The following is a 26,394-nucleotide window of genomic DNA, read 5'->3' as shown; positions in this document are numbered from 1 at the left end:
CAACAAAACAATTTCACAATTCTCCTGCTAAGCACTTGATACACTGTATATGTATTTGTTGTTGTTTTAGTTGGTTCCGGGGGAAGGGCTTTAGTTTCACTGTCTGAAATTGAAATCAATCTTGTGCTCTATTATGAAATTCAGAAATATTTGAGGGAATCGCACATTTTTAAAAGGCAGTTTAACAATAAAAGCTAATGATTTCCATGATTGTCTTTGCACATGCGCTCTTGATATAATTAGGACAACTGGGAGAACGCTGACGGGAAGTGACGGTTGACGGTTACCATGGAGACTATTTATGCCGACCACTGGGTCAGCGCTGCTTGCCTTGTTGGATCTTAAACCTTTTCAGCTTTTTCATGACCATTTGCAGATATTGTGATATTGGTTTTAATTTGCACAGCAATCCAGATAAATTGATTGCGTTAGCAGAGAAGTACGTTTATGCATTCTGACACGCTTTTGGTTAACACAAATCACCAAATCAGTGACAACTGGCCACTCTCAAACTTTGTTTAGCTTTGCCGCTGAGATCTCCGGTTGTCTGTGTCCTGACAGATTCAAATAGCAATAGTTAGGAGGCTCATAGCCAGAAAAGCCATCCCATCCATCGAGCATCCCTAGCCATACTTAATTTAAGTGCACAGCGAACGGAACGGAACCGAAGTGCCACCAGCTGGATACTTATGCTACATTCGAGGAAAGTGAGAAGTCGGACCTTTCCGAGGTCGAAGTTACGAAGACAGAAAAAGAGGACCCGGAATAAATAAAGCTAAGTATGTTTCAATCTTGTAAATTAAGTTTTGTCATTCACGGACTGCGTCTCCTTTAAAACCATTATTCTACTGAACTTCAAAGGTGGAGTTAATACTTCAATTTCTGTTAGTATTTTTAAATAAATAAATAAATTTCTACTTGAATAATGTACAGAAAATCCAAGAGAACGACAGAAGGAGCGAACATGGAGTATCGATGCTGCAGCATTATTTCTCAAAGTAAAAGGACGTTTGAATTATACGAATCGATTATCCTCTGCATATAGCAACTAACACTGCAGCTAAACGAGAAGTAGTGAAATTCCACGTGTAGTTTAATTGCATTATACTGCCCCTAGGTCGGCCAAAGTGCACAATGTATTTAGGGTTGGGATGATTCTCCGATATGCATCGGAAAATCGATACGACCTGTAAGATGCAATTGAATCGTATCGTATCGCACGGGATCTCATTGTTGTGAAATTAAATCGTACTGAATCGCAGGAGATGGGAGAATCGTATCGCATCTTATCATTGGCAATTCCATGAATTGTGAATGCATCGAATCGCTTTAATGGTGAAGATTGCCATCCCTAATTTATATAGTATTTGAAATTGCTGGGTTTAGGCAGTCTGAGTAATTAAAGTCAGTATTATACTGCCCCTGGTGGTCAATGTGCATAATGTGTATGTTTACCAACATTGTACATCCATCCATCCATCCATTTTCTGAACCGCTTATTCCCTACGGGGGTCGCGGGTGTGCTGGAGCCTGTCTCAGCCGCCATCGGGCAGTAGGCTGGGGACACCCTGAACCGGTTGCCAGCCAATCGCAGGGCAGACAGAGAGAAACAACCATTTGCACTCGCACTCACACCTAGGGACAATTTGGAGTGCTTAGTATATAGTGTATAAATATATAGTATTATTTTAAATAGTTTAAATTTGTTTGGGGCTGGATTTAGGCAGTCTGACTAATTGAAGTCCCTGAAAAGTAAAAACAAGTCTTTGCATTTTTTTTTTAATCAAGTTGATGAAATCCTATAAGTATGTGATAAAAGCAAGAGAGGCAAGTGTGAACATTTTCCATAGATTTATTAGAACAAAATTCTGGCTTAGAAGCAACATAGAGCGAGGCCTCACTCTGCTTCTTCCTTCTCCTGAGCCCGAAGGAAGCTGGCTTTCTTCTGGGCGACACGGGCTTTCCTCTGGGCCAGAGACATCTTGGGACGATTCCACCTGAGGAAAAAGACCCCGTTAGTAAGGTGACATCTGGAATCAAGACCCCTTACTTCTAAATCTCGTATCTTGCTCACCTCTTCTTCGTGACCTCCCTGGGAGGCTTCTTTTCATGGACCGGGTTCTCACGAATGGCGGCGTGAGCTTTTTTGTACATTTCCTCAATCTGAAAGACATGTTTTAGAAGAGATGACTTAAAAACCGCACAAGACGATCCAGAGCGTTTGCTAGCTGCTTATGCTTTAGGGCGGCACTCGCCGATTCGGGGGTAACGCCGTTCTTGATGAAGCGCGAGAACTGCTTCTTATAGGCATCCTCGTCGTCCTGCATCAGCAGGCTCATGTACTCGGACACGTTGATACCCAGGATGTGCTTGCGGTGGACCTCGGCGTTGAACTCTTTGCTCTCCGTGTCGTACCCAGGGAAGCGCTTGGTGCTGAGGAGACGGAAAATATGGAAAGCAAACATTGAGCACCAATATCACTTTTATGCTTACAGGGTATTTCAGCAAGCATTTAATACCACGCCACGTCAAAAAGGACACATCAAGCAAGTAAGATTCTAACCGTAGCCAAAAATATTGCACTCACTATTACAGATCTAAACTAAATTATTTCATAACTGAGTAAATATTTTTTTCCCATTGCAACAGTCTCAAACTAATCGACAGACAAATGATTGAAACGTCAAAGCAGAAATGCATATTAGCCATGCTAGATATCGCCTCAGAGCATAGCAAGTATTTATTTTTTAAACATCAACTCACCCAGCTGGTTGCCAATGTTCATTTCAAGATAGTTATAGTCATTTATTAGGAGTGTGTGTGTGTGTGTGTGTGCACTCAGACACAACGGTATTATTTCCACCTTTAGCAGCATTTGGCATACTTTGAACTTTCATCAAGGGGAAAGTGTAAAAACAGCAGGAGGGGTGAGGTCACGCAAATAAACACTCATATGGCTGACGGAAGTTATTTACCGGTTTTAAAAAGGTGGAACTTAAAATTAGCAACCAACTGGGACCCAAACCCATTTGTGTGAATTGACTTTAAATTAATTTTGCAAAACATAATGGATAGATTACTTCTGTTAGATCCATAACACTGTCCTCAAACAAGAACATTTGTGCCATTAATCTGAGCTACCCAAGTCAATTCATGCCATGCAGTTTACAAACTATTCTCAAAATTGTAATCACAACCCAAGTATCTTCTGTTAAAACGATTTTTGAAAGCACTTTTCGATGTTGGATCAGCTGACCTGTGTGGGATGCTGAGGCCTCCGTCCACAGCGCCCTTGAGGGCCCCAAACACCTTGTTGCCGGTGGAGGTGCGAGCCAGGCCGGCGTCCAGGTAGCAAGTGAAAGCGCCTGGCTGGCCGTCGATGCTCTCCACGTTGAACTCCTCGCCGTTCACATCCAACTGGCCCGCGTACACCTTGTCAAGGCCAAACTTGTTCAGGAGCTGCAAGAGGACGAGGAGGAGAAAGGTTAGCGACTCTTTCCTAAATGAGAAGATGGGTGGGGACTAGATTGACCGCAAAATTTGGTAGACAATACTTTCGGCCTCAAAACTAATCAGTAACAGGTACGTCTGGTGCGAGCGGTCGCAAAGAGGCCTTGGCTTCACACGCCGAGCGGTCGGCAATACGTACCCTACGGGCCAGCAGCAGACCGGTGCAGTAGGCCGCCGCGTAGTTGGTCAAACCCACGGCAACACCGTACTTGGGCAGCTCGTGCGAGTACGCCGCACACACAATCACGTCCCCTTCGATTTTGGCATAGGCGATCTGTACCCAAAAAAAAAAATGACTTCAGTACTGAAATCGCCATTGCAACACAGATAAATCAATGCAACCCACCTGGCAGATGATATCCCGGTTGGTGAAGCGGACGATCATGCGGTACTTGGGTGTGTTGTACTTGTTCTTGTCTTGCACAACAAGGCGCTTACGGGCGAAGTAGTCCGTTTTCCCCTCTAAGAAGAAGCACAAGCATGTGATTTGATTACTTAAATTTTGAATAACAATCAAACAAGTGAGTGTGAGAACTTTACCTCTCCTCCTACGGAATTTGACCTGGTACCTCTTGAAGTAGGCCTTATTCTTTACCACTTTAACGAAACCCTTCAGGAAGAACACAATAGAAGGTAATTAACTGCAGTAAACACAAATGCCAAAAATTCAGGAGACTTAACGGACTGTCAGTGTTGCGGGCTAGTTAGCACGTAGTCCCGTTGGAAGTGAACGTAGTGATAGCAGCATGCTAACCGAGCTCAGTTGAAATGACGCGTCAGGTGTTTACTGTCAATGACGGTGTGTGGTGTTAAAACTAAACCCGGGGAAATTAATGAGCGTGAATTGAATTGATATGCGACAGGAAGTGGTGCGTTTGTTCGCACGGCCATTAGGCCACGTTGAGGCAGAGCCGGCGAGCAAGCACTGGGACCACAATCCACGTTCATCGTTCACACATCTGCGTGTTTTGATACAAAAATCGACACCGAGTGCAAGATTCACGTCTTAGGTACGCATGTAGACACATATTGGGAGAATTACAAACCATTTTTGCAGTCTTTCTGGCCTCCTTATGAAGGAGCCCGGAGCCAAAGACTGGGAATTGACTCCGCTGCACGGGAAAAAGGAAGTCGGCTTGTGCGCATGCGCAGTAAATAGCTTGTCTCGGGATGGGGGGGAATGAGTCAAGCAATTTTATTACACTGCCCTCCCTTGAGCCGGGGCGAGACTGCAGCAGAGATGTTGGTACCTGGACCGCAACCAAGTCAAGTTGCCAAAAGCAGGTTTGCAGAGTTTTATCTTTTCTCACAACTTTGACACTTAAATCATACAATGTCACACATGTTATTTAACTGTTCTGTTTTTCTCACCCAGACTCTTATCTACACGGAAGTTGGGTTTGAGACACCTGCTTTACAGCAAACTGTGACAGTTCTTGTCAGGTCTTCTGTTTCTGATTGTTTTGTTAAAATCGGAATAAAGGCACAAGATGACAGGGAGAGTTTTTCTTTTTAATTATTTTTACTTATGTAAGAAACTTCAGGTTCTCAGTGTACAGGTTTTACTTCAAAACTGTCATTAAGATGGATCAAAACATGTCAGAAACAGTGCAGGATGTGAGGCCTCCTCTACCCATGGAGTTTTTCTACGTCATCTTCTTTTTTGTTTTTGTTTTTTCCCTTCAGGAGTGCCATGCTGGCCGGCGACAATAGACGTGCGTCAGCGTTGCCGGTGTGAAACCAGAAAAGTGGGTTTCATGACTGATCATGTGGAATGTGAACGTAAGGTGGAACTTAAATTAGTCACATTTTCACCCCGGCAGGTAGTGAGGCTGTGCTCCCGGTGGAAACCTTCACCTGTCACTTTTTAGCCACTGGGATACATTTCCATTCACAGATTGACAAACCGAGACCGTATACTACACCATAATTGTGGATTATTGCTTATTATTGGGACTGATTGAGACAATGTGCCTTCATTTAAGGAGCCACCCGTAATCTGACACGAGTGTTCCAGTGATGTCTGTCTTTTAAATGCCATCTGAACTTCAGGTAAGGCATTCTCGGGAGTCAGGTGCCGATCAGATAAGGGTAACACACAAGAGTGACTGTTTGTACATGCTGTGCATTACGCCTTTTGAAAGGCCAAATGCAAAATATCATGAAAGTCTTTGTGTTTAATGATTGAGTGATATGTTATGCTATTGTGCATTTTGTCTTTTATTTAGAACTCAAAGTAGGGTATAACATTGTACTGCACAAAGTCTCATTACAATACGACACAATTCTGACAAAAACAAATGAACACTATGCGATTGAATACAAAATGTTGGATTGTTCTCGTGATTTACGTTTTAGTTTTTCAATTTTGTTTGATTAAAAAACTTAATACTATTATTATTGGACATGGTGACCGCATTCCTTCTGTCTGGTTTGATGGGTGTCACTGCATTGAAGAATGCGTTTGGCCTACTAGTCAGTATTTCTCTCATAAAACATTGATATAATTCAGAAATACATATATTTAAACTCATTTGGCGCATAATGATTTAAATATATTGACAAATGTGATTTCAATCAGTTTCTCTCGTCCTGACATATTTGAGATGTAGTTGCGCACTCCGCCCAAGAAGTGTCGCTGACGTCAAAGCAAAGAGTGAGTAAGGGGCGCATGCGCAATGGCATGTAAACACCGCCTGTCCGGCTGTAGGCCGCCTGCCGGAGACATTGCTGTCCACGTATTAGACGGCCGCGATCTCACCCAGCCCATGCAAGGAGACACCCAACAGACAGTAAACGCTCAGCAATGCTAACGCGTCACAGTAGAAAAGTATCGAATAAAATAACTTTTACTTGCATTGTTTCTACGCGAGAATGCGGCGGACGATAACTTAATGCACGGGAAACACGCCAAGCGAGGAAGTTTGGCGCGGCGTGTTAAATTCGCTTCAAGGTAAATGGATGTTCCTTTTTTTTCCATCCTCTCCTTTTCGGGTCTGTCTACTTGCTGAAACTATTTATAAAACGCCGGCAATTAATGATTAATTAGAAATGAGCACTACGTGTATTTTTTTTACAAGATAGCTGCTAGCCAGCTAGGCGCATTGTTAGCTTGGGATACTCTTTTGAGAAATTTCAGACTAGTTCTTACATATAATTAAGAATTCAACTCCATAATTTGCTAAATTGTATTCTGGGATATTAATTTAACGCAGGTTAGTGAGCTAGTTGGTAATGCTCGATCCTGAGTATCTCCTTTCAACACTCAACACCAGGCAGCCATAAAAGGAGCAGATGAGTCTTGCATTGTTGTTTCCAAGTTGAACGCTGCTCTACTCAAAAGAAGAAAGATGAAGAACACAATGATGACAAAATGATCAGTCACTGTGTGATATAAAGTGAGACGGCTTTTGAATCTGCTGTCATTTAATGAAACTAATCCTAATGAATTACTGGTGTCACCAGCAAGACCAACAGCAAAAACAAAATAAGTCAGCCAAGATTCAACCAGCCCAACTTTTGGTCATTGGCCAACCTTCTCTTTGAACTGAGCCGCACAGCAGGACCTGTTGATGGGGCCTTGCCAGCAGTTGGAGACCAACTGTAGTCATGCCGGTGTCACCAGTTAACAGCGGGGGGACAACCGCATGTTGGTCTTACTGGGTTGTTATGGCTCAGTTGGTCTCAAGAGAAACACTGCAGAATCAGCTTTGCTCAATTCACTTGCTTCCCTGAATCGAATCGACAGTCTCAGTGGAAACACGGCAAAGTCTGATGATTTGGTTCAGATGATGGCGACGGCCGACATCAGACCACCATCACTTCACATTGTTCACTTCGTAGTGAAAGTATAGCAAAAAAACAACTTATGTGTTTTATACATTAGGAACCGGAAATTACTCAATTGACTTGAATCATTTTAGTGAGTGACTCAGCGTAACCCGAGTCTGTGAGATGAAGCGATTAGCCCAGCATTGGTCTGCAAGTGGCAACATGCGCTACTGCCAGAGCAGATTCAAAAAGTCCTCCATGGCTTCTTCTTTTGGCCATTTCCCCATGAGAGTTTAGCGCGACGATGATGAGGCAGCAACAAAGGAGGAAATAAAAGTGTTCATGTGGTGCAGTGGTCAGCATTAGTGCGATGACTCCAGAATGTTATCAGAGTTAATGAAGTCATGATTCGTGTATCTGCTTGGAGAACCAAATTAAAATGTCATTTTGTTTGAACAAGGCGTGTCCAATTGCTCTGCATCGCACTGGACTCAGCTGTGTGTTTGAGTAGTTGAGTGATATCTGTAAAGACTGTACAATATCGAAACATCAATCTGTTTTTGTGCTTTTCTTTTATGCTCCACAAGAGAGCGCCAGTGTTTGTGTTGGGGAAGAGCTAAGTGTGGCCTGGGTTGTTAGTGGAAGTTACCAAGTGTCTTTTATATTTTTATTGTTTTGCTGGTGCGTGTACAATTTTAAACATTTTTGGGGTGGGTTTCAATTTCTCTGAGTGGTTATTTACACAGTTTTATGATCTATTTTACACCCCTAGTAGTAAAAATAAGGCAAAAATAAAAGTCAAGTATGTGTGTACATTGTGGGTTGTTGATATGCGTGGAGTGCAGGAAGAGGAACAAGCTGCAGTAACAAATGTCCTCTGGCTCGTGAAACATTTGAATAAGTGGCTTATACACTACTCGCTTATTAGCCATGCGAGCCACGTCTCTACCCCCCGAGCCCCCGCTTCGCCGCCTTCTTTTCTCTTTTTTTTTCTTTCGAGCTTTCCGGCACACAAAAGCCAAGCCGCTCGGGCGTATGGGGAAGCCTCGCAAATGGAATGTCCGACCGACCACTAGTGCCACTTGGCTGAGGCTGAAGAAATTGACTTTTTCGGACCAATGTTTTCAAAAGTGCCGTTTGGGGAACTCCTTGGGTTCTGCAAATTTTTAAAAACGTTCACAGTGTTAATGCTAAAGTAAATACAAAATCCCATGAACACGCTAACCAAAAATTAGCATGGATTTCAAATAAATATTCACTCATAAATGCTGTAAGAACACATACATACAGGCATGACAATAATTTAATGCACATCTCCTTTTTAATCTTAATCTTGACAATCCCTGTTCTGGACCTTTTATTCCTGGCCGTCCAGGTGAGTGCAGCGTTGCACTTCCTGTAACAGGGAGGTGCTATCTTAACCGCAGCACTTTGACCTGTCAGTATGATCAAGCATATGACTACTTGAGCTCCGTTCAAAAGCGGTCGAAGGTTCCGAAGCAAAATGTCATGCTGGTGCTACGCTTGACTGGACGCTACCGTAGATACTGGCTGGCTATGCTGTCGCCGAAAGCTGGGGCAGAAGCCGGCGAATGGCTTGGAATCATAGGTAGGGAATTTCAGAGGGAGATATGGAGACTCCTTGGTTCCTGTACTTGGTTTTTTCCTAACCCCAATTATCTGTTCATTAAAAGTTTATTAGCGTTCGGGGCCAATAGATTGGGGGTGCGTGGGTTGCATCATTCATTTAAGACGACTAAACATCTCTGTCTTTTGCAAATGACATTCGTGCGTTCTCAATCCTTGATGTGTGCAGGTGGCGACAGACAAGGTTTCTGGTAAGCTGAGTTCCACTCTCTCATGGGTGAAGAAGTCAGTGTCGCACACGGTCAGTCAAATGGCTAGCCAGGTGGCCCCGCCCACATCCCTGCCGACCTCTGCTTCCGCGCCGTCGCTGTCTTCGCCATCCTCACCGCCTCAGCCCAGCCCCGATGACGTGGAGCTGCTCGCCAAGCTGGAGGAGCAGAACAGGTGAGGAGAGAAAAAAAAAGAGCCATCCTTACTGTGTTTCAATGTGACTTTAAAAGGCGGGGCCTTCCTCGGCGAGTGATGTGGGTGTCAGTGAATAAGAGTGTCCAGTTGGCTGGCTGGCTGGAAACTCATTTGCCTGAGTGGACTGACTTCATGGTGCCCATCGGTAGCTTCCTTATGAATTTTCACACGTAAATTGTCCTTTCAGTATCAAACTTGTGAATCCCACTGAGCAATCGACTTGCTGAAGCGGCAACTTTGCAGGTTTTCTGTGTGAATTGGAATCAAGCGAGTTCATAAGGGCAGAATTGCATTTGGACAGTCCACTGTGTTTGTGATGCGTTTTTTTTTTCTGGTCTGAGGCCTTTGGACTTTGCAAACGCAGATAAAGCGTCATCCAACAGTGTAGTTGAGCAGTACACGAGGAACTTGTCTGTAAACCGCTCCAGATCTTGAAGATGCGAATGAAGAGCACATCATGAACTGGTCCTGGTATGCTGCTTTTCTTCTCAAAGCTCATTGTGGACTCCAGGGAGGTCCAGTTGTTGTTTTTTTAATTACAAACTAGAGTCTCGTGCTGGTGAATTATTACCCCAACCGCTTGTGTGTTTGCATACCAGCGGGTCCACGGAACCTTAAGAACTCTTTTGAGTTTCTTTTAAATCCAAACTGCCACGAAACATTTTAAATCGGCAGTGAACATTTTCGCATGTCCTGTCTGTACTAATTTATTAATGTTGCTGGTCGTGTTGGTTCCATACAATTGCCTGTAGTTACTTTACAATATTAACAAAATAGTGACATCAACTTTGCATTTGACACAATTGTTGAACTTGCTTACAAGGAAACGTAGTGTAGCGTCACACACAGTTGCTTGTGTTTGGGTCCGAGCTGAATGGCGGGCATTGCTTTTGTCGAGTGGGAAGCCCTCCGGCCGGCTTTTTGCGGCTCTGGGTTCCGCCCACACGACCCAGATGCGGCTGAAACTCGAGCCGTCCCCGTGACGTCAACGCTGCCGCTGCTGTTTTCCAAGATGGGCTGCCCATTTGCTTGAAAATACACGACAGCAACGAGAACTTTTATTTACTTGATTATTAATTTAAATTGTGAAGTTGGTCAATAAAAAAGGAAAATAAAATAAACCTGCTGGTTCTTTCAACCAGCCTGGTAATTTTGAAGGAACATGAACCTTTATTGACTGCAGTTTAAAATGGTGTTTTCAAAGGGGTGAAATATAAAATCAAACCAAAATACAGTATACATAAAATCCAATTTGAAGAGAGAAAAGGGCCTCCGCGGTGCTTGCCCTCAATCCATTTGGATTGTCTCACAGGCTCCTGGAGACGGACAGCAAATCCCTACGCTCCATGAACGGTTCGCGGCGGAACAGCGGATCCTCACTGGTGTCCAGCTCCTCGGCCTCGTCCAACCTCTCGCACCTGGAGGAGGACTCGTGGATCCTGTGGGGGCGCATCGTCAACGAATGGGAGGAGGTGCGAAAGAAGAAAGACAAGCAGCTCAAGGTGAAATACGCCGCCACGCTTTCCTGAGCCATCGTGAACGTGATAACTTAGACTTGTAGACAAATGTAGTGCTGTGCCGCCATCTCGTGGCATCTGTAGGCAATTATAAGCCACGTCAGTTACAGATTTTCGGGTGCAGACCTGTCGAGTTTTTACAAAAGCAAAAAGTGAAGCAGTGTCTTTCTAAGCTCATCAATTGCTGGAGGAAAATGAAAAAAAAAAAAAACTCAAACTGGATTTGCCTCGTGTGTATAAACCATGGTATACCATTGATCCTCCTTTGCCTTTCCTTGTATATCTTGAAGAGAGCAAAGTATTTCCCGTCACTATTTTTGTACGAGTCACCCCCCACCCCCATTGAGTCCTTCAACATCCTATTTTCGGAAAAGCTAATTCAAGATCACCTTTCCGTTTCAAACCTCACTTGTGCCCGGAGGAAGTCACACGCTGGTGTTGATACCTACCCGACACCCAATGGTAGAGTGGCAATAGTTAGGAATAAATATTTTTCGGAATATACATTTTTAACACAATGGCGGTGCACGTGTGTGTCCATAGCAGCTGTCTGCTCTAAACTCGCAAAAGTCCTGGTCAAAGTCAAGCTCTGACCTAAATGCACCCTGGCCCGAGCAGATGTGCGCACACGCATAAAAACACACGTGCGTGCATCATAGCAGGAAAGAGCAGTGTGCTCCGTCAGCACAGGAAATTTCTTAATCACGTTGTGTCAGCAGTAATGTATGGGGAGAAAAAAAAGTCCTACGCATGTTCTAATAACATCATTAAATGTGTTCCTTATCGTGGAACAAAAATGGAGGGCAGCTGTTGGTCCAAAACGACGACGACCACTTCTTTGGCCGGAAAACTTTCAATTGACGAGCACAAGTAGCAGCATTGATTTGCAAAGTGCGCTTCCAGGATCTGGTCCGAATGGGGATTCCGCACCACTTCCGGGCCATCGTGTGGCAGCTGCTGTGCAACGCCCAGAACATGGCCATCAAGGACCAGTACTCGGACCTCCTGAAGATGACGTCGCCGTGCGAGAAGCTGATTCGCCGCGACATCGCCCGCACTTACCCAGAGCATGACTTCTTCAAGGAGAAGGACAGCCTGGGCCAGGAGGTTCTCTTCAATGTCATGAAGGTAAACAATGACGAGGCCCTTTGACACCGCGTTAACAGCGTTGCCACAGTGTTGCCACTGGATTGCCACAGCATTGTCACAGTATTTTGTCCCGCCCATCTTGTTTGCTCCTCAGGCTTACTCCCTGGTGGACCGCGAGGTCGGTTACTGTCAAGGCAGCGCCTTCATCGTCGGCTTGCTGCTCATGCAGGTAATCGTCGCGCTCTGACGTCGCCCGTGTGAGAGAACCAAAGCTGGAACCCTCACGGGGGACTTTTTTTTTTTTTTTTTAAATATATATATAGATGCCCGAGGAGGAGGCCTTCTGCGTCTTTGTCAAGCTGATGCAGGACTACAGGCTGCGGGAGCTCTTCAAGCCCAGCATGGCGGAGCTGGGCCTCTGCATGTACCAGTTTGAGTCCATGATCCAGGTAGGAGGCTATAAAAATATGGTTCAGATGTTTTCACAACCCAAAACATCACTGATTTTGTTGATAATCTCGACCATCTCGTCCTTCCAGGAGGATCTCCCCGAACTCCACATGCACTTCCAGGCTCAGAGCTTCCACACATCCATGTACGCTTCCTCCTGGTTTCTCACCATCTTCCTCACCACCTTCCCATTACCCGTCGCCACCCGGATCTTTGACATCTTCATGTGCGAGGTGGGTACTTGCAAGAGACGAGACTTCAAATGAATTTTGTTGCTTGTCCATTGGCGCTATCTGCTGAATATTGAAAAATAAATTTCCAATTATAAGTTCTCGGGCTATTTAATATTCCCATTTGCTCCTGTTATGCTTTGCACCCACTCACTTGCGATGCCGTCTGTGCTCAGGGCTTGGAGATCGTCTTCCGAGTGGGCCTGGCCATCCTGCAGATGAACCAGGCGGAGCTCATTCAGTTGGACATGGAGGGAATGTTACAGGTGCAACTGCGTTCTTCATGTAGCGAGGGCGTCGTTCGTGTCATTTGGTCTCACTCGATGGATCCTCCGCAGCTTTTTCAGAGGGTCATCCCGCGCCAGCTGGACACGGGCCCAGACAAGGTCATCCAGGCGGCCTATCAGTTCAAGTACAATGCCAAGAAGATGAAAAAGTAAGCAGAGGCCCATTTCCCTTTCTCTGTCGCCACCTTGTGGCCGCTTTTGGAAACGCCACCCTGGAGACCTTGTCTTTTGCTGGCCTCAGGTTGGAGAAGGAGTACACCACCATCAAGACCAAAGAAATGGAGGAACAAGTAGAGATCAAGGTGAGTCCAGCCACACACTTTGACTGCTTTTTACTTTTGATGTTTAAAAAAACGTATTTCACTCGCTTCTGGCAGAGGCTGCGCACAGAGAACCGCCTGCTGAAGCAGAGGATCGACACTCTGGAGAAGGTGAGTTCCGCTCGCGTCACAGCAGAACCGTGATGGCCGCCTCACCTCGCACTAACCGGCTGTTTTGAGGGTCGGCGCGCCAGTCGGTCGCCACGGCGCTGCCGCTAACTGAGGCCGGGCCGCGCGTGCATGTCAGGTTTGCGCCGTGTCCACGCCGAGCACGAGGCGGATGCTCGGATTCTAACGCATTCCAGACGTCGTCATCGCAGGCACTCGATCGCTAACACCGTCGAACGTTTGGAAGCTCGTTTATGAGACCCCTCATCAGACATCCTCTTTTGCTCTTTCTTTCATTCTCACAAGTTCCTCTCAATGTTGCTAGCACATCTCTATTTTTTTTCTAATGGCATGCTCTCTCACTTTCTTGCACGTAATGTTCCTTTTTGCACCCCAAGATGTGAACATGCTCGTACTGTTTCCCAACCAAGTAGATTAAAAGCAATAACATTAAGACTACTAATCAAAAAACAAAATTAACTCAAATGTTGGTTGGGAATCATTGCCTTAGGAGGTAAAAATGAACATTGCCTTTAACGCTGCATCTATTTTTTTTTTTTTCTTAAAAACAAAACAAAAATCATTAAGTATCTTTTGTGTGCTTTAAACTGTCCTCTGGATTGTCTCTCTGCTCTCTATTTTGTGGTTATCTCTGTTTTTTGTAGGAAAGTGCTTCCTTGGCAGATAGATTGATCCAGGTACTTTTCCCTCACTTGGTTTTTCTCGCTGCACCGCCTCCCTCCTCCCCGTCTCTCCTCTCTGCCCCTTTCATACTGATCAGCATGAATCAGTCCTAAAGGGCTAATGATGCACATTTAGAGGAGTTATCTAGGAATTCACCAGGTAATTATCACTCATGACAGTATCAAATACATGCATGGAATCCTCAAAAGACAGAATCCAAATAAAGGATTGAATGTTGTTCACCTGAACAAGCCAGCACACTCCCAGCATTTATGAAAGTCAGAAAATGCTGATTGGCAGAAGTTCAAACTGTTCATATCATTTTAAGGCCAGTTTGATGCTCCTCTAGTGCCTCCGGAGGTGCAATGTTGTATGACAAGCCCACTGTGCACTTGTTTGTTCAGGTGTTTGATGGGGAAAAAAAATTCAAAGCAGCATGTCCCTTCAGACAACCCCAATCTTTTTTTCCCCTTCTTCTGTCGTCTTCTTTCACTTGCTGTCGGGCTCACCTATCTCACTTCCCACCCCTCGTCCACCCTCGGTCGTTTGCGTCCAAAGGGACAAGTGACTCGGGCTCAAGAAGCGGAGGAGAACTACCTGGTCAAGCGGGAGTTGGCCACGCTCAAACAACAGAGCGAGGGGGCTGCCGCTCAGCTGGAGCAGGCCAACCACATCATCAGGCAGCTTCAACAGCAGCCACAAGCGGTAAGGACGGCCACAGGGAGGCGCCACCGCCCTCCGGAGCCAAGCCAGATCAGGGTCACGCAGCAAGTCGTTCAAAAGCTTTTTCTGAGCAGATCCGCGACTAAAATCCACAATCAAGACACGATCACGTTTGGTAATCGGGCCTAGAGAAGATGCTCTCGTTTGGCCTGCTTGTTGTGGCACGCATGAAGTCCCACGTGGACACGCTCCTCACACGATGCTTGTATGCAATTACAAATGTCTTCACACCCCGCACATCTGCTCTCTTGCCGTCATTATGTTTAGTTATTAATTCATACCAGCGCATGTTTTGCATAATGTGACATTTGGATGTTTTATTCATAAGGCGCCATTCTCCCGCTAAATCTATTCCACCCACGATCGTGTCAGGCCAACTCTTTGCCAATTATTGTGGGAAATCTTCAAGTCATGCCGAGCGAAAAATAAATGTGGTGTGTTTTTTTTTTGTTTGTTTTTTTTTTGTGCTTGTCAGAAGGGGGCACTACGCTGCTCGGAGGAAGCAGTACTGCAGCTGGAGCGAGAGTTGGTACAAGCCCGGCTGAAGGAGGCCGAGTCCCAGTGCGCGCTCAAAGAGATGCAGGACAAGATCCTGGAAATTGAGAAGGTGATGCATCAAAAGACAGAACACCTTTCATATTTATTTCAACAGTAGATCAAATAACAAAATGGCTTCAAATAACGATCTAATATTTAGGTCAGGGAAGCCTTTGAAAGGTTTACATTTGGCTTCAGACTCCTAAAATGTAGTCAAATGTTGTTGCACAATTTAGCGCAACACGTCGCTGCCGGATGACACCAACGTGGCTCGACTGCAGGAGGAGCTGATGGCTGTGACGGTCAGGGAGGCTGAGGCCCTCACGGGCCTCAAGGAGCTGCGTCAGCAAGTTCGAGACTTGGAGGACCACTGGCAGGTGGGAACAGAAAAAAAAAAAAAAAAAAAACAGTTACGCCACAGCTTTCTGTTTGAGGTCATAAGTTGACACTTAAGTCATTTCTTACACTGCAGACACCACATATTTTTACAATCGTGTGGCCTCCCAATTATTCCATCAATTATTGATGGTTTTATTGAGTGATTCTGATCCCCCCCCCCCCCCCCCCCCCCCTGCACTTTTGCAGCGCCACCTCGCGCGAACATCCGGCCGTTGGCGGGAGAGTCCCAAGAAGAACACGCTGAGCGAGCTGCAGGACGAGCTGATGAGCGTGCGGCTGCGGGAGGCCGAGGCGCAGGCCGAAGTGCGAGAGACTCGGCATAGGATGCTGGAGCTGGAGACCCAGGTTAGAAAAAAAATGTTTTGTTTTGGGAGGGTTTTTCTTCAGTTTTTTTTTTTTTTTAAATAATTTGACTTTGGGGGGTATTTTTCAGAATCACATTCACGCCAACCAGCTGCGGCGAGCGGAGCTAGAAGCCCGAACCCTTCAGGATCGCGTTGAGACGTTGACCACTCAGAACAAGGATCTCCACTCGCAACTCCAGGATGTCAAGCGGCGACAAGCGGAAATGGAATGCAAGGTACCGCATGGAATCTGTGCTAATTCGCGCTGGGAGTCGAGTATAAAAATTGTCCCCCTCTCCCAGAGCAAAGAGGAGGTGATGGCTGTGAGACTGCGGGAGGCCGACAACATAGCCGCCATGGCCGAGCTGCAGCAGCAGATCTCCGAGCTGGAGATTCAGGTGATGCAATTCAGAGGGTAAACAAAATGAATCAACGATAGTGGACAAGCACTTAAACAGAGATTTTGCTCTCTATAAATTTATTTTCAAAATTTCAATGACTGCATAATTGTTTCACTTTCAATTGACTAGAAATGAACTTTGGCGCTCGGTCGTTATCAGTCCCGGCGTCTGTGCGTCCCAGCAGGAAGTGGTTTCACTCTCAACACCACTGCGATGCTTTATTTTGTAAGATGTTACTGATGCCATATCAAATTTTTTTTTTTTTTTTGGGGACAAACATTCTTTGAGACGTTAAACGGCCGCCGCTTGCCGGCTGGCTGCCACCTGTTTAGCATCGCAGCTGAGATCCAGGAAGCTGTGGGAAAAAAACCTCAAAAACATCATCAGGCCTGTTTTTGGACCTCCTTGCGAGGGTCTATTGGGACTCCTCGGTGATGCAGGAAGTTATTTTTAGATTACCCACCCCCACTTGATATGGGCGTCGTGTGAGCAAAGCATGCAAAGTTAATGAATGATTGAATTTGTTTAGTCAGTGTTACCTTTTTCATGTTAAACTGTATTCAGATGCCGTCCACAGTTAGCGTTAGCTTGAGCTGCATAGCACAGTTACAAAATGCACCTCTGTTCCTTTGACTATTTGACATTAGCACCCTATGTAGATATTAGAGAATTAAAAAAAAAAAAGCTTAACAAGTTGTTTTTGGCGATCTAGAAAGAAGAAGGTAAAGTGCAGGGCCAGCTGAACCACAGCGACTCCAACCAATACATCACAGACCTCAAAGATCAAATTCAAGAGCTCAAACATGAGGTAATGACCAAGATTTTCACACCTTTACTTCTTTTTTCATCCAAGCTCTGAGATTTGTTTCCTGGTTTGACTGAGATAAGTCGAAGTGTCAACTACACCCAAAGCGCTTCCTGTGCAGTGCGGCGACGTCACGTCGTTATGACAACGCGCACAACCGATCCCTCACAGAGTGGAGGCCAAGTATTGGCGAAAGCTGAGAGGCGATCGACACATGCTAAGCTAACGTTAGCCTCAATCGATGTGATTCACTGGAGTTTGTTCATGTTTTCTTTTTAACGATGTCAGTCATTCCTAATTGTCTGACTTGCACAGATCTGCTGTCTAAAGGGACAGCGCGGCGTCACCTCCAAACCAGCCGCCTTTGACGGGATCCACATCATCAACCACTACACGCACCACCGCGACCCCGATGACCCTCACGACGAGGGCTCGTATCACTCTTCAGACGAGGATGCCACCAAGGACGGCGGCGACAGCATAGGCGACAGCATAGGCGGCCGCCGCCGCACGTTGCTCCATCCCAAACTGGGCGGCACGGACAGTGAGGAGGACGACGACGATGAGGACAACGAAGCTTTGAGGCTCTCCGTACCCGCCGCCGCTGCCAATGTGGGAAATCGCAAGTCCACCACTGTGTGATGCATGGAACTTTCCAGACTGGGGAAGTGATTGTGACTTGGACAGTACTGATCCTACAGAGACAGGGTCAAGAACAGGTAAGGAATTAGTACCCAGTAAGAGACAGTTCAACATTTTATTCTCTATCACACTTTTCATTCAATGGGATTTTATATGAACATGATTTTATAAATCAACAACTCTAAGCGTGTGTGTGTGTGTGTGTATGTGTGCATCGTGGTCTTTTTTTTTTTTTTTTTGCCCTCACATGAATTAAATGACATTTCAATTATTTTTAAATCTACCCGGAGACAAGCCATCATGAGAGGAAATAATCTGAAATGGACCTCGGAGGCCTCTCCAAATGGGCTGCGTGGGAGCGAAGAGGGGCATCACACAAAGGAGAAAGGCTTGTTTGTGTTGTGTGTTTGTTGATTTAATGACACTTGGTTGTATCGCCAATTTTGTTCTTTTTTTTGTTCACTCCATTTCACACACTTGGACAGGGAATTGGAACCACACTTTCTTTTTGACCTGGACTAGTCTGGTGCTGGACTTGTAGCCGTACTTTGGGACTTTGGCTTTAACTTCAACCTGGAACAGGGCTTCCACTGGGAGTTGTACACAAAGTGGACTTGGATATGGATCTACACTTGTGCCTGGATTCGGATCTATACCTGATTGTTGACTTGTAACTGGACATATAACTTTACCACGACTCCAACATCTACTTGGGACTGAACTTTGACTGGGCTTTGTAAACAGACCTTGACTTCAACCTGGACTGGATTTGTGAACATATTTGTAATTGGATCTGGACTTTGACTTGAATCTGCATCTGGAGCAGGACTTTTACTTGCACCTGGATTTGACTCAGCACCAGGATCTGGACTTGTTCTTGTGTCAGGATCCAGGCGTTTACGTGAACCTCAATCTGGCCTCTGAATTTGGACCTACGTCAGAGCTCTAAAGCTGGATCTGATGTGGTTCAGATAATTTTATCAGCTAGGTTTCAGTGATGACATCACATTTATCTGGTAGATGTTTGGACAGCATCAATGTTCAACATATTTTTTAAAGCTCTTTGGGAGTCGGCCATACATCGCACACTCATCCACGCACAATTGAGTGTGTGGAAGGAGTTGACAATATAACATTTGTTGAATTTTGATTATGAACTGTTTATAATAAAATGCCAGGCAGGAAATAATTGGAGGCTGCTGGTGATTTTAAACACCAAAACCACAAAAGTCTGATAACAATCTGTCACTCAAAAATCGAGTGCGTGTGTGTGATTATTGAGTGCGCCTTTCGATCTCAGCTGTGATTTACTGACATGGATTCCGTCAAAACTCTGAATGTTACCCCTTATGATCTCAGACTACAATACTTATTTTTATCCATTCACGATGGTTACTTTTTGGGACTACAAGACAAATATGTTCTGTGTGATGGGACTTATTTTTTAATAAAAGCCTTCACGTTTAAAATAAAATCCCCTCTATACATGGTCATTTTTAAACCCTTAGTCATTTTTAAAAGCTACACATGGGCCCATTTGAAGCCTTATCATTCTTAAACTGAAAGCCCTATTAAACTTGGTCATTTTTTTGGTAGTCATTTTTAGTGACGTGTGAGCACTTGCTGGCAGGAAACGCTGGCGTGTGTACACGTACACGTTTTTATCGTCCATGTCGTCCTATCTGCGGGCTTCTCGCTGAGCGGAAGTCTAATCGAGCTCAGGCACGTGTCCCTACTCGCATCCTGTCGCGATTCTGCTCCTTCTGATTGGCGACGTGCATCCGTACGGCCATAATTTGTGCGCACCTCCAGTTTGGATATTTTCTGCAGCTTGTAAGGATCCTGTTATATAAAGGTCGTGTGAGATTCACAAAACAGACTGAAAGACAGACACACTTCCAGGCGTTTATTGAACGGGAAAACAGGCAAAAAAAAAAAAAAAAGCAGTCGCAACCGTAAAACTAACCACGTGATTGCTGCCCCTGACGTCACACATCAGGCCGTGCGCCTTTCCTTGTACACTAAATACTTTATATTCATGTACATTCGCTTTTTTTATTTGCTGAAGTTGAGAAGCATCTTGAAAATATTCTGTGAAAATTTTGCCCTTTTAGTCAAAAGACTTTATCTCTGCATTACACTTAATCTTATAACTGGATTATAAATGCCATTTTCATTTCTAAAAACACAATTGGTCATGCACTGTAATGTAGGCTATAAACGTTCCAATTAGATTCCGGTGAAAAGGATGATTTTTATGAAGCATCCCCGCTTATAAAGTATTTTGTCTACAGTGTTAATAATCATAAAATAATCACGATAATTGCTGTTAAACCCACAGGTGTCAAACGAGTCCCCTCTCGTCCCCCTATACTGACAACAAATAAATAAATAAAGCTTCTATTGTGTGCGGGATAGTGAAAGCGCCTGGGGGGTTCATCTTCCTCGTCCTCCTCTTCTTCCTCGGCGTCACCTGTGCGCGTGACACCTGGCGGGCGGCTGGCGTCCTCGCGCATGCGTACCTTGGCCTCTAGCTTGAAAGGCAGCAGCAAGCAGAAGAAAGAAAAGAGGAGAATTAAGAGAAGAGCGCAGCGGAGAGGATGCCTCGCTCCTTCCTGGTGAAGAGCAAAAGGGCTCACACCTATCACCAGCCACGAGCGCTGCACGACTGCACAGGTAACAACCACACGCATGACATTTCCTTTCAAACTTGACATTTTCTCTGAGTTATGGTAAAGTAATGAGACACTAAATACTTTTTTAGAAACTGTGACACTGTTAATTTTTCTCCCAAGATCTCAACGCTGACTGTAAAACAAATATCTTACACGATTTTTAAGCACTGTGAAGACATTAAAATATGACACTGTTTGTATTTTTCGCTGTTATATGATTAAAAATGTATTCCCCAGTGGAGGGGGGAAACGCAACTCTACTTGTTTTACCCATAAATTAAATTGAACGAGTTAACAGACGCACGTATTTTCACGCTATTACGTTTAAAATGACAATTTGTACATTTTTTTTTGTCGCTCTAATAATAAAAACGATCAACCATTAAACCAAATTACAACTGTTACAAATTACTATTACAATATTAAAATTTGACAAATTGTTCATATTCTTGTATTTGTTATACTACAAAATGATTTGAGTGAAGTCAAGTGGAAACTGCTGGGGAAAAACGTCCACTGTGGAAAAAGCGTCCACTGTTGAAATAACCACGTCGATTCTAATGTTCTCGCTTAACGTTAAAATATGACAAATTGTATTTTTCTGTTGTGATGTTACAAAAATGTAGTCTCTTAACACTGAAGCAAAAAGATGACGTTTTCAAACTTCAATTCAATTGTTTTATAGTTAAACACCTTTACGAGGTTTTGATTAAAAAATAAAATGAAATATTGTTTGTTATATAAAATAAACATTGGTTCTAAATGGCCCTGTGTCTCCGCACAATTATAGCATATTATCGGGATAAAAAAAAAAAAACTGACCTTAGCGGGGAATAAAACTCATTATTTTTTCTTTGGTTATAGTCGTGACCAAATTATTATTATTATTATTTTAATTCGTTTCGAGAATTATTCAAAACTGTCCAAATGACTTTTTGCATTGGTGGCGGAGTAGGTCCTTGGAGTGATGTTGGTGTGTATCCTCCTGTGGACCCGTCCGGTTCCGCGTGGAGCTTTACCGCAGAGGAAGCGGTAGTGACCGCGGACGCGTCGTCTCTCTCTCTGGGTTGCCTCATTCCGAAGGCGGCTGACTCCTCTCCCAAGTCCCCGTCAAGCTGCGCGGGCAGTCTGTGCGCGTCCTCGCCGGACTATGAAGGCTTCTGGAGGCCGCCGTCCCCGTCTGCCTCACCTGGTACGCACAATGATGGAATTATTTCTGATTTGCCGCTAAAAAAAAAAAAAAAATCACTTGTATGATTTTATATTTTTGTGGCCAGAGTCGATTGACGTTAAGTCTCCGTTTAAAGTTTGCTTCCTCTTTTCTTCCAGTAGATTCGCTCAAGTCTTTTTCCCCTTTGATGGACGATACGACGGCCTTTTCAGTTCCCTTCCGGCCGTACGATTGGAGCGGATACTCAACCACCGTTGTGCAGGGGCTCTATCCAGCCACAGTCCCTTCGGTGCACGGCTTTTACGCGGAGCCGGGCGCGCAGGTGCTCCAGCAGTCGTCCGCGTACGCTCAGCAGGCACTGCGGACTTACGGCCGCCACGCCGTCGCCGCCGCCTCACTGCTCTTCCACGACAGGGGGGCCCTGCACGCCCACCACCTTGAGGCCCAGCGCGAGGCCCCACCGGATGTTTGCGCCAGCCTGGCGCTCCACGGCGCCTTCAAATGTGTCAAGTGCAGCAAGGTGAGACTTTAGAGGAAGTGGGGCTGCAGCACCACGCACTCATAATTGGTGGGACGTAAGAAGCAGGTTCAACAAATCAACAAAAATGTCACAAAAAAAATAATTCTGCCATCTAGCGGAGGACCATTTCATTGTTGCACCTGTCACAACACGTCACACTTGGAAGAACTAATTAATAATAAATTTCAGACCTATAAATTGAAATTGGATCATTTACTACTCAATGATCTCTGATGGCACACTAGATTTTTCAGGTTCTTGAGTATTTTTTTTTCTTTGCAATTTACTGACCCCTACATTTGAAAACAGCTATTTCTTTTTTTTCTCAAAAGAAACTGATTGCTACTTTCAACCTCAGCAGATGACGACATGATCAGCAGATAATGATCATTTGTCTAAATGGAGAAAAAAAATTGCATCCATGTTATTACAGCAAATGATCAAATTTTGCCAGGTCTTCTCCACGCCGCACGGGCTGGAGGTGCACGTTCGCAGATCCCACAGCGGGACCCGGCCCTTCGCGTGCCCCGTCTGCAGCAAAACCTTCGGACATGCCGTCAGTCTGGAGCAGCACAAGGCCGTGCACTCGCAGGTCAGTCTTATGTTGTCATTTTTCTATCTGCAAAAATATATACGGATTCTATATTAAGGCCGATTAATTAGTTGGGCACGAGTTGGTGACTCATGCTTGACTCCTGACCGCCCCGCTGCAGGAGAGGAGCTTCGACTGCAAGATCTGCGGCAAGAGCTTCAAGCGCTCGTCCACGCTTTCCACGCACCTCCTGATCCACTCGGACACACGTCCCTACGCCTGCCAGTACTGCGGCAAGCGCTTCCATCAGAAGTCGGACATGAAGAAGCACACCTTCATCCACACGGGGGAAAAGCCGCACAAGTGCCAGGTGTGCGGCAAGGCCTTCAGCCAGAGCTCCAACCTCATCACGCACAGTCGCAAGCACAGCGGCTACAAGCCCTTCGCCTGCCACCTCTGCAGCAAAGGGTTCCAGAGGAAGGTCGACCTGCGTAGGCACAAGGACACGCAGCACGGGATCAAGTGATGGCGAGGCGCTAACAGACTTTTTTGCCAATGCTTGTTTGTCTTCTGTCCTGGGACCTGTCTTCATCTGTTACGCCACCATCATCAAATACGTTGCTATTGGAAGGACAACGATAGACTTCTCAAAAGCACCAATATCGCAGATTATTCATGTTGAATGTGTCCTATACCAAAAATGTCCATATTGATATATAGAGATGTTAAACACTAAAAAAAATATAAAAAAATACATGCATAAAATACGAGAGATTAGAATCTTGTTTTGTTTGTTGTCACTCAACTTCTGAAGTCATGCTGGCAAAATATCAAGTCAGATTTGAGCATTTTCTTTTTCTTTTCTCACCATTCAAATGTTTTCCCTTCCTGCTTTGACCAAACTGCAATAAATGGCTGAATGATTGAATGAATGAACGAACGGATGAATGAATGGATTAATCTAATTAATCATTTATCTTATTTGACCAACCTACAAAAGTTGTTTTCAACCAAACTACAATACATGAGATGATTTATTAAAGAAAAATAGAATGCCATTGAAGGAGTCGTCCCAATTTGTGCATAAAAGCAATGAATGGTTGGTAAATCAACATTTAAAAACTATGATTTTTATGTGGATGTTATTGTGTGCCTTTTTTGTTGTTTTTCATGTTTTTTTGGGTTATTTTTGTGGGGTTTTTTTCATGTAGATTTTTTTGTGGGCGATAGAAGAATATCAGCCTGGGTTGGGATTCCAAGACGCAGAAGGTCATGTTGGCAAGTGGTACAATGTTAGTCCCCCAACTTCTGGTTGACATGCAGCCTTCCTCTGATGGAATGCTTTCTTTCAGTTGTACAATAAAGGCATTCTTTTTGTGTTTTTATTTGTTAGATTTTTTTTATGTGGATTTTTGGTGTGATTATTTAATGTTGTTTTTTTTTACATAGACGTGTGTAAAATTTTAATGTGATTTTTGGCCTGTTTTTTTATGAGATTTTTTTTTTTATATTATGGCTTTACTAAAACAGATTTGACCATTGTTTCTTTCCAAGTTGGTATTTTTGCTGTGATTGCGTGTGCTGTCCACATGTTTGTTTTGGCCACCTGGATCATGTGTTTACACCATCAACAACACGCTGATTTCTTATGTTTGTTTTGAGTTTTTTTCTTACGGTTGCCAATTGGGCCCCTGGCCATCAACAAGAAGATGACGAAGAAGGCTGAGTACCTGGTGAGCTGCAGCAAATCACCTTCCTGATAACAATGATATCAAAACAGTGAGAATCAGAATAAGAGTGTTCTTTTCTGTGCACTTGGTGATTAAAATCAGTGACTGACAAAGATTTTGGTTGCTCACGCCTCATTTGGTCAACATGCGGAGGCATTTTAAATATTTTAAAGGCCACAAAAAAAAAAAAGGGCAGGATGAAGACGAGGATGAGGATGGCTGCGTGGGCTTGGGTGTCTTGCAGAAAGAAAACAGCACACTAGTAAAATAAGGATGTTAATATCTTTCAAATATTTGTTTAATTAACATTTCATGTTCCCCAGAGAGTAGGAGGAAAAAAAAGTCAATCTCAGGGAAAAAAAAAAAAAGAAGCTTCCATTAAATGTAACCACATTCCCGTCATGCCCCGGGCCACGTGCACAAAATCAATCACGGCTAGGCTCGGGATGGACGGTGTCTTTTTTTTTTTTTATGATTTATTAATAAAACCTGTGTGTTGCTTGTGCCTTTTAAAAAGAGATTCAAATAATTTTTTTTTTTGCTGCACATTGCAAAGTAATAAAAGACAACATGGGCTGTTCATCAACTCATTGTGTTGTTTCAGATGTTTATGCAAAACAGAGGACAGAGGTTTGCGCTTGTTTAACTGTAAAGAGACAAGATGCTGATTAGTGGAAAGCACAAAGAGTATGAGCGGGACCAATGCCCTCCAGTTACCCGGCACCTCGTTATACTCCAGTGTGTGTTGTCATAATATTTGCTCGGCTTTGTTTTGTACAGGTCTGACGACTTCTGCGCATTGAGCTTGCAAGCTCACGGCAGTGATTAACTCAATGCCGGATTCAAAGAGTTCTGCAAAGTTTGGATCATACACATGGCACCCCCCCCCCTCCCATCTTTTCTTCAACATGGAGGCTTATTCATTATTCACCTGATGTGACAAACAGTGCAAAGCAGCTGTCAGCGCTGCAACAAGGCGCATGCACAAATTATTCATGACGCAGCAGTAAGAAAAGAAGGGAGAGCATGAAAATAATAACAAGAGACACACTGAGCTCCATAACACCAATTTAACACCGCCACTTTATACTTTTGGCGAGCGACGCACAACAAACATACAAAACACACACACACGTACGCGACACAAAACCCGCACACACACACACACATAAAACAGATACAAAACAAACACACAAAACACACACACACAGGATTATGGTGCACCCAGATTTGATGGGAGGTAGTGATGTATTGTTCCTTTCAGTTTTTAGACTTGTTTCTAATGGCACGTCCCAAGGTGCTTGTGTGTGTGAGTGATTCTAAATCCAAGGCCACATACACACACATGCACTCTCACACACACGGTCACATATTAGAAATCGGCGGGGGCCAAATGATGAGGCCACCTTGAAAGCTTTCCATTAGTCCGGTCTGGGGCCCTGCACAGCGTGAGTCAAGGGGGGAGGGGTGTGCACGGGCGTGTGTGCATGTATCTGAGTTGATGTGTGTGTATGTTTAGCCGCTTCATTTAGCATCACATATCAGAAAACGATTGAATGTGAGCTGAGCACCTTACCGACGGTGACCAGATCCGAGTCATTCCGGGATCATCAGACATTCTGCCTCCTCCAGTTCTCTGTCCTGTGTGTGGGTTTGTGTAAAAAGACAAAGAGCGAACACTACGGGTGACATTAAAAGCACGCTTAGGAGGAGCGTGACGGGATGAAGCTTTTCTTGTCTTCAGGGGCAATAAAACACAAGTTTGAGCACAAGTGACAAGTTGGCATGTTACGGCCTTTTAGCGCCCTCGTGTTCTTGCTCTCTGACAAAAGCCCTCGCATGTTTTTCTTTTCTCTTTTTTTGGACATCAATGCTGTCTTGAAGTGGCTTTTAATCA

The 26,394-nt window shown here is 44.5% G+C and overlaps 3 protein-coding genes across 9 annotated transcripts; 2 read left to right on the top strand and 1 right to left on the bottom strand.

Moving 5' to 3' along the window:
* Positions 1-1,836: 1,836 nt before the first annotated feature.
* On the bottom strand, positions 1,837-4,656 carry rpl5b (ribosomal protein L5b). The gene is given in 9 exon segments (XM_085927756.1): positions 1,837-1,997; positions 2,075-2,163; positions 2,256-2,433; positions 3,257-3,459; positions 3,650-3,784; positions 3,857-3,972; positions 4,051-4,139; positions 4,560-4,632; positions 4,635-4,656. Coding segments are annotated over 9 exon segments (1,005 nt in total). The 3' UTR covers positions 1,837-1,897.
* evi5b (ecotropic viral integration site 5b) lies at positions 3,819-19,343 on the top strand. 6 transcript variants are annotated; one of them, XM_085927738.1, is made up of 21 exons: positions 3,819-5,258; positions 5,334-5,562; positions 9,098-9,312; positions 10,646-10,835; positions 11,754-11,978; positions 12,094-12,168; positions 12,263-12,388; positions 12,479-12,622; positions 12,796-12,885; positions 12,958-13,055; positions 13,148-13,208; positions 13,284-13,337; positions 14,000-14,032; positions 14,577-14,723; positions 15,217-15,348; positions 15,515-15,655; positions 15,864-16,022; positions 16,111-16,257; positions 16,324-16,419; positions 17,135-17,230; positions 17,543-19,343. In XM_085927738.1, exons 2-21 carry the CDS (start codon positions 5,545-5,547, stop codon positions 17,867-17,869), a joined length of 2,574 nt encoding a protein of 857 aa, XP_085783864.1. In that variant the 5' UTR covers positions 3,819-5,258; positions 5,334-5,544; the 3' UTR covers positions 17,870-19,343. The 6 variants fall into 6 exon arrangements, with proteins under 6 accessions (XP_085783864.1, XP_085783866.1, XP_085783865.1 ...); XM_085927740.1 differs by lacking the exon at positions 14,000-14,032; XM_085927739.1 differs by having other exon boundaries at positions 3,819-5,562.
* A 1,060-nt stretch (positions 19,344-20,403) lies between these two features.
* On the top strand, positions 20,404-24,475 carry gfi1ab (growth factor independent 1A transcription repressor b). Of its 2 annotated transcripts, none has more exons than XM_085927751.1 (5): positions 20,404-20,545; positions 21,500-21,736; positions 21,877-22,235; positions 22,690-22,827; positions 22,949-24,475. In XM_085927751.1, exons 1-5 carry the CDS (start codon positions 20,470-20,472, stop codon positions 23,291-23,293), a joined length of 1,155 nt encoding a protein of 384 aa, XP_085783877.1. In that variant the 5' UTR covers positions 20,404-20,469; the 3' UTR covers positions 23,294-24,475. The 2 variants fall into 2 exon arrangements, with proteins under 2 accessions (XP_085783877.1, XP_085783875.1); XM_085927749.1 differs by having other exon boundaries at positions 21,874-22,235.
* Positions 24,476-26,394: the final 1,919 nt, after the last annotated feature.

This window comes from Syngnathus leptorhynchus, chromosome 13 (genome assembly GCF_054491065.1).
Source record: "Syngnathus leptorhynchus isolate UIUO chromosome 13, UIUO_Slep, whole genome shotgun sequence".
In the NCBI taxonomy this organism is placed as follows: domain Eukaryota; kingdom Metazoa; phylum Chordata; class Actinopteri; order Syngnathiformes; family Syngnathidae; genus Syngnathus; species Syngnathus leptorhynchus.
The sequence above is the reverse complement of the archived record's forward strand: the minus strand, read 5'-3'. Positions and strand labels throughout refer to the sequence as shown.

Excerpts from the sequence above, each read along its gene's own strand:
- evi5b (XM_085927738.1), top strand. Across the intron at positions 10,836-11,753 it reads AGAAAGACAAGCAGCTCAAG|GATCTGGTCCGAATGGGGAT; the intron begins GTGAAATACGCC and ends GTGCGCTTCCAG. Across the intron at positions 16,420-17,134 it reads TCTCCGAGCTGGAGATTCAG|AAAGAAGAAGGTAAAGTGCA; the intron begins GTGATGCAATTC and ends TTGGCGATCTAG.
- gfi1ab (XM_085927749.1), top strand. The coding sequence starts at position 20,470 with ATGCCTCGCTCCTTCCTGGTGAAGAGCAAAAGGGCTCACACCTATCAC. Across the intron at positions 20,546-21,499 it reads AGCGCTGCACGACTGCACAG|GTCCTTGGAGTGATGTTGGT; the intron begins GTAACAACCACA and ends GTGGCGGAGTAG. Across the intron at positions 22,236-22,689 it reads AATGTGTCAAGTGCAGCAAG|GTCTTCTCCACGCCGCACGG; the intron begins GTGAGACTTTAG and ends AAATTTTGCCAG.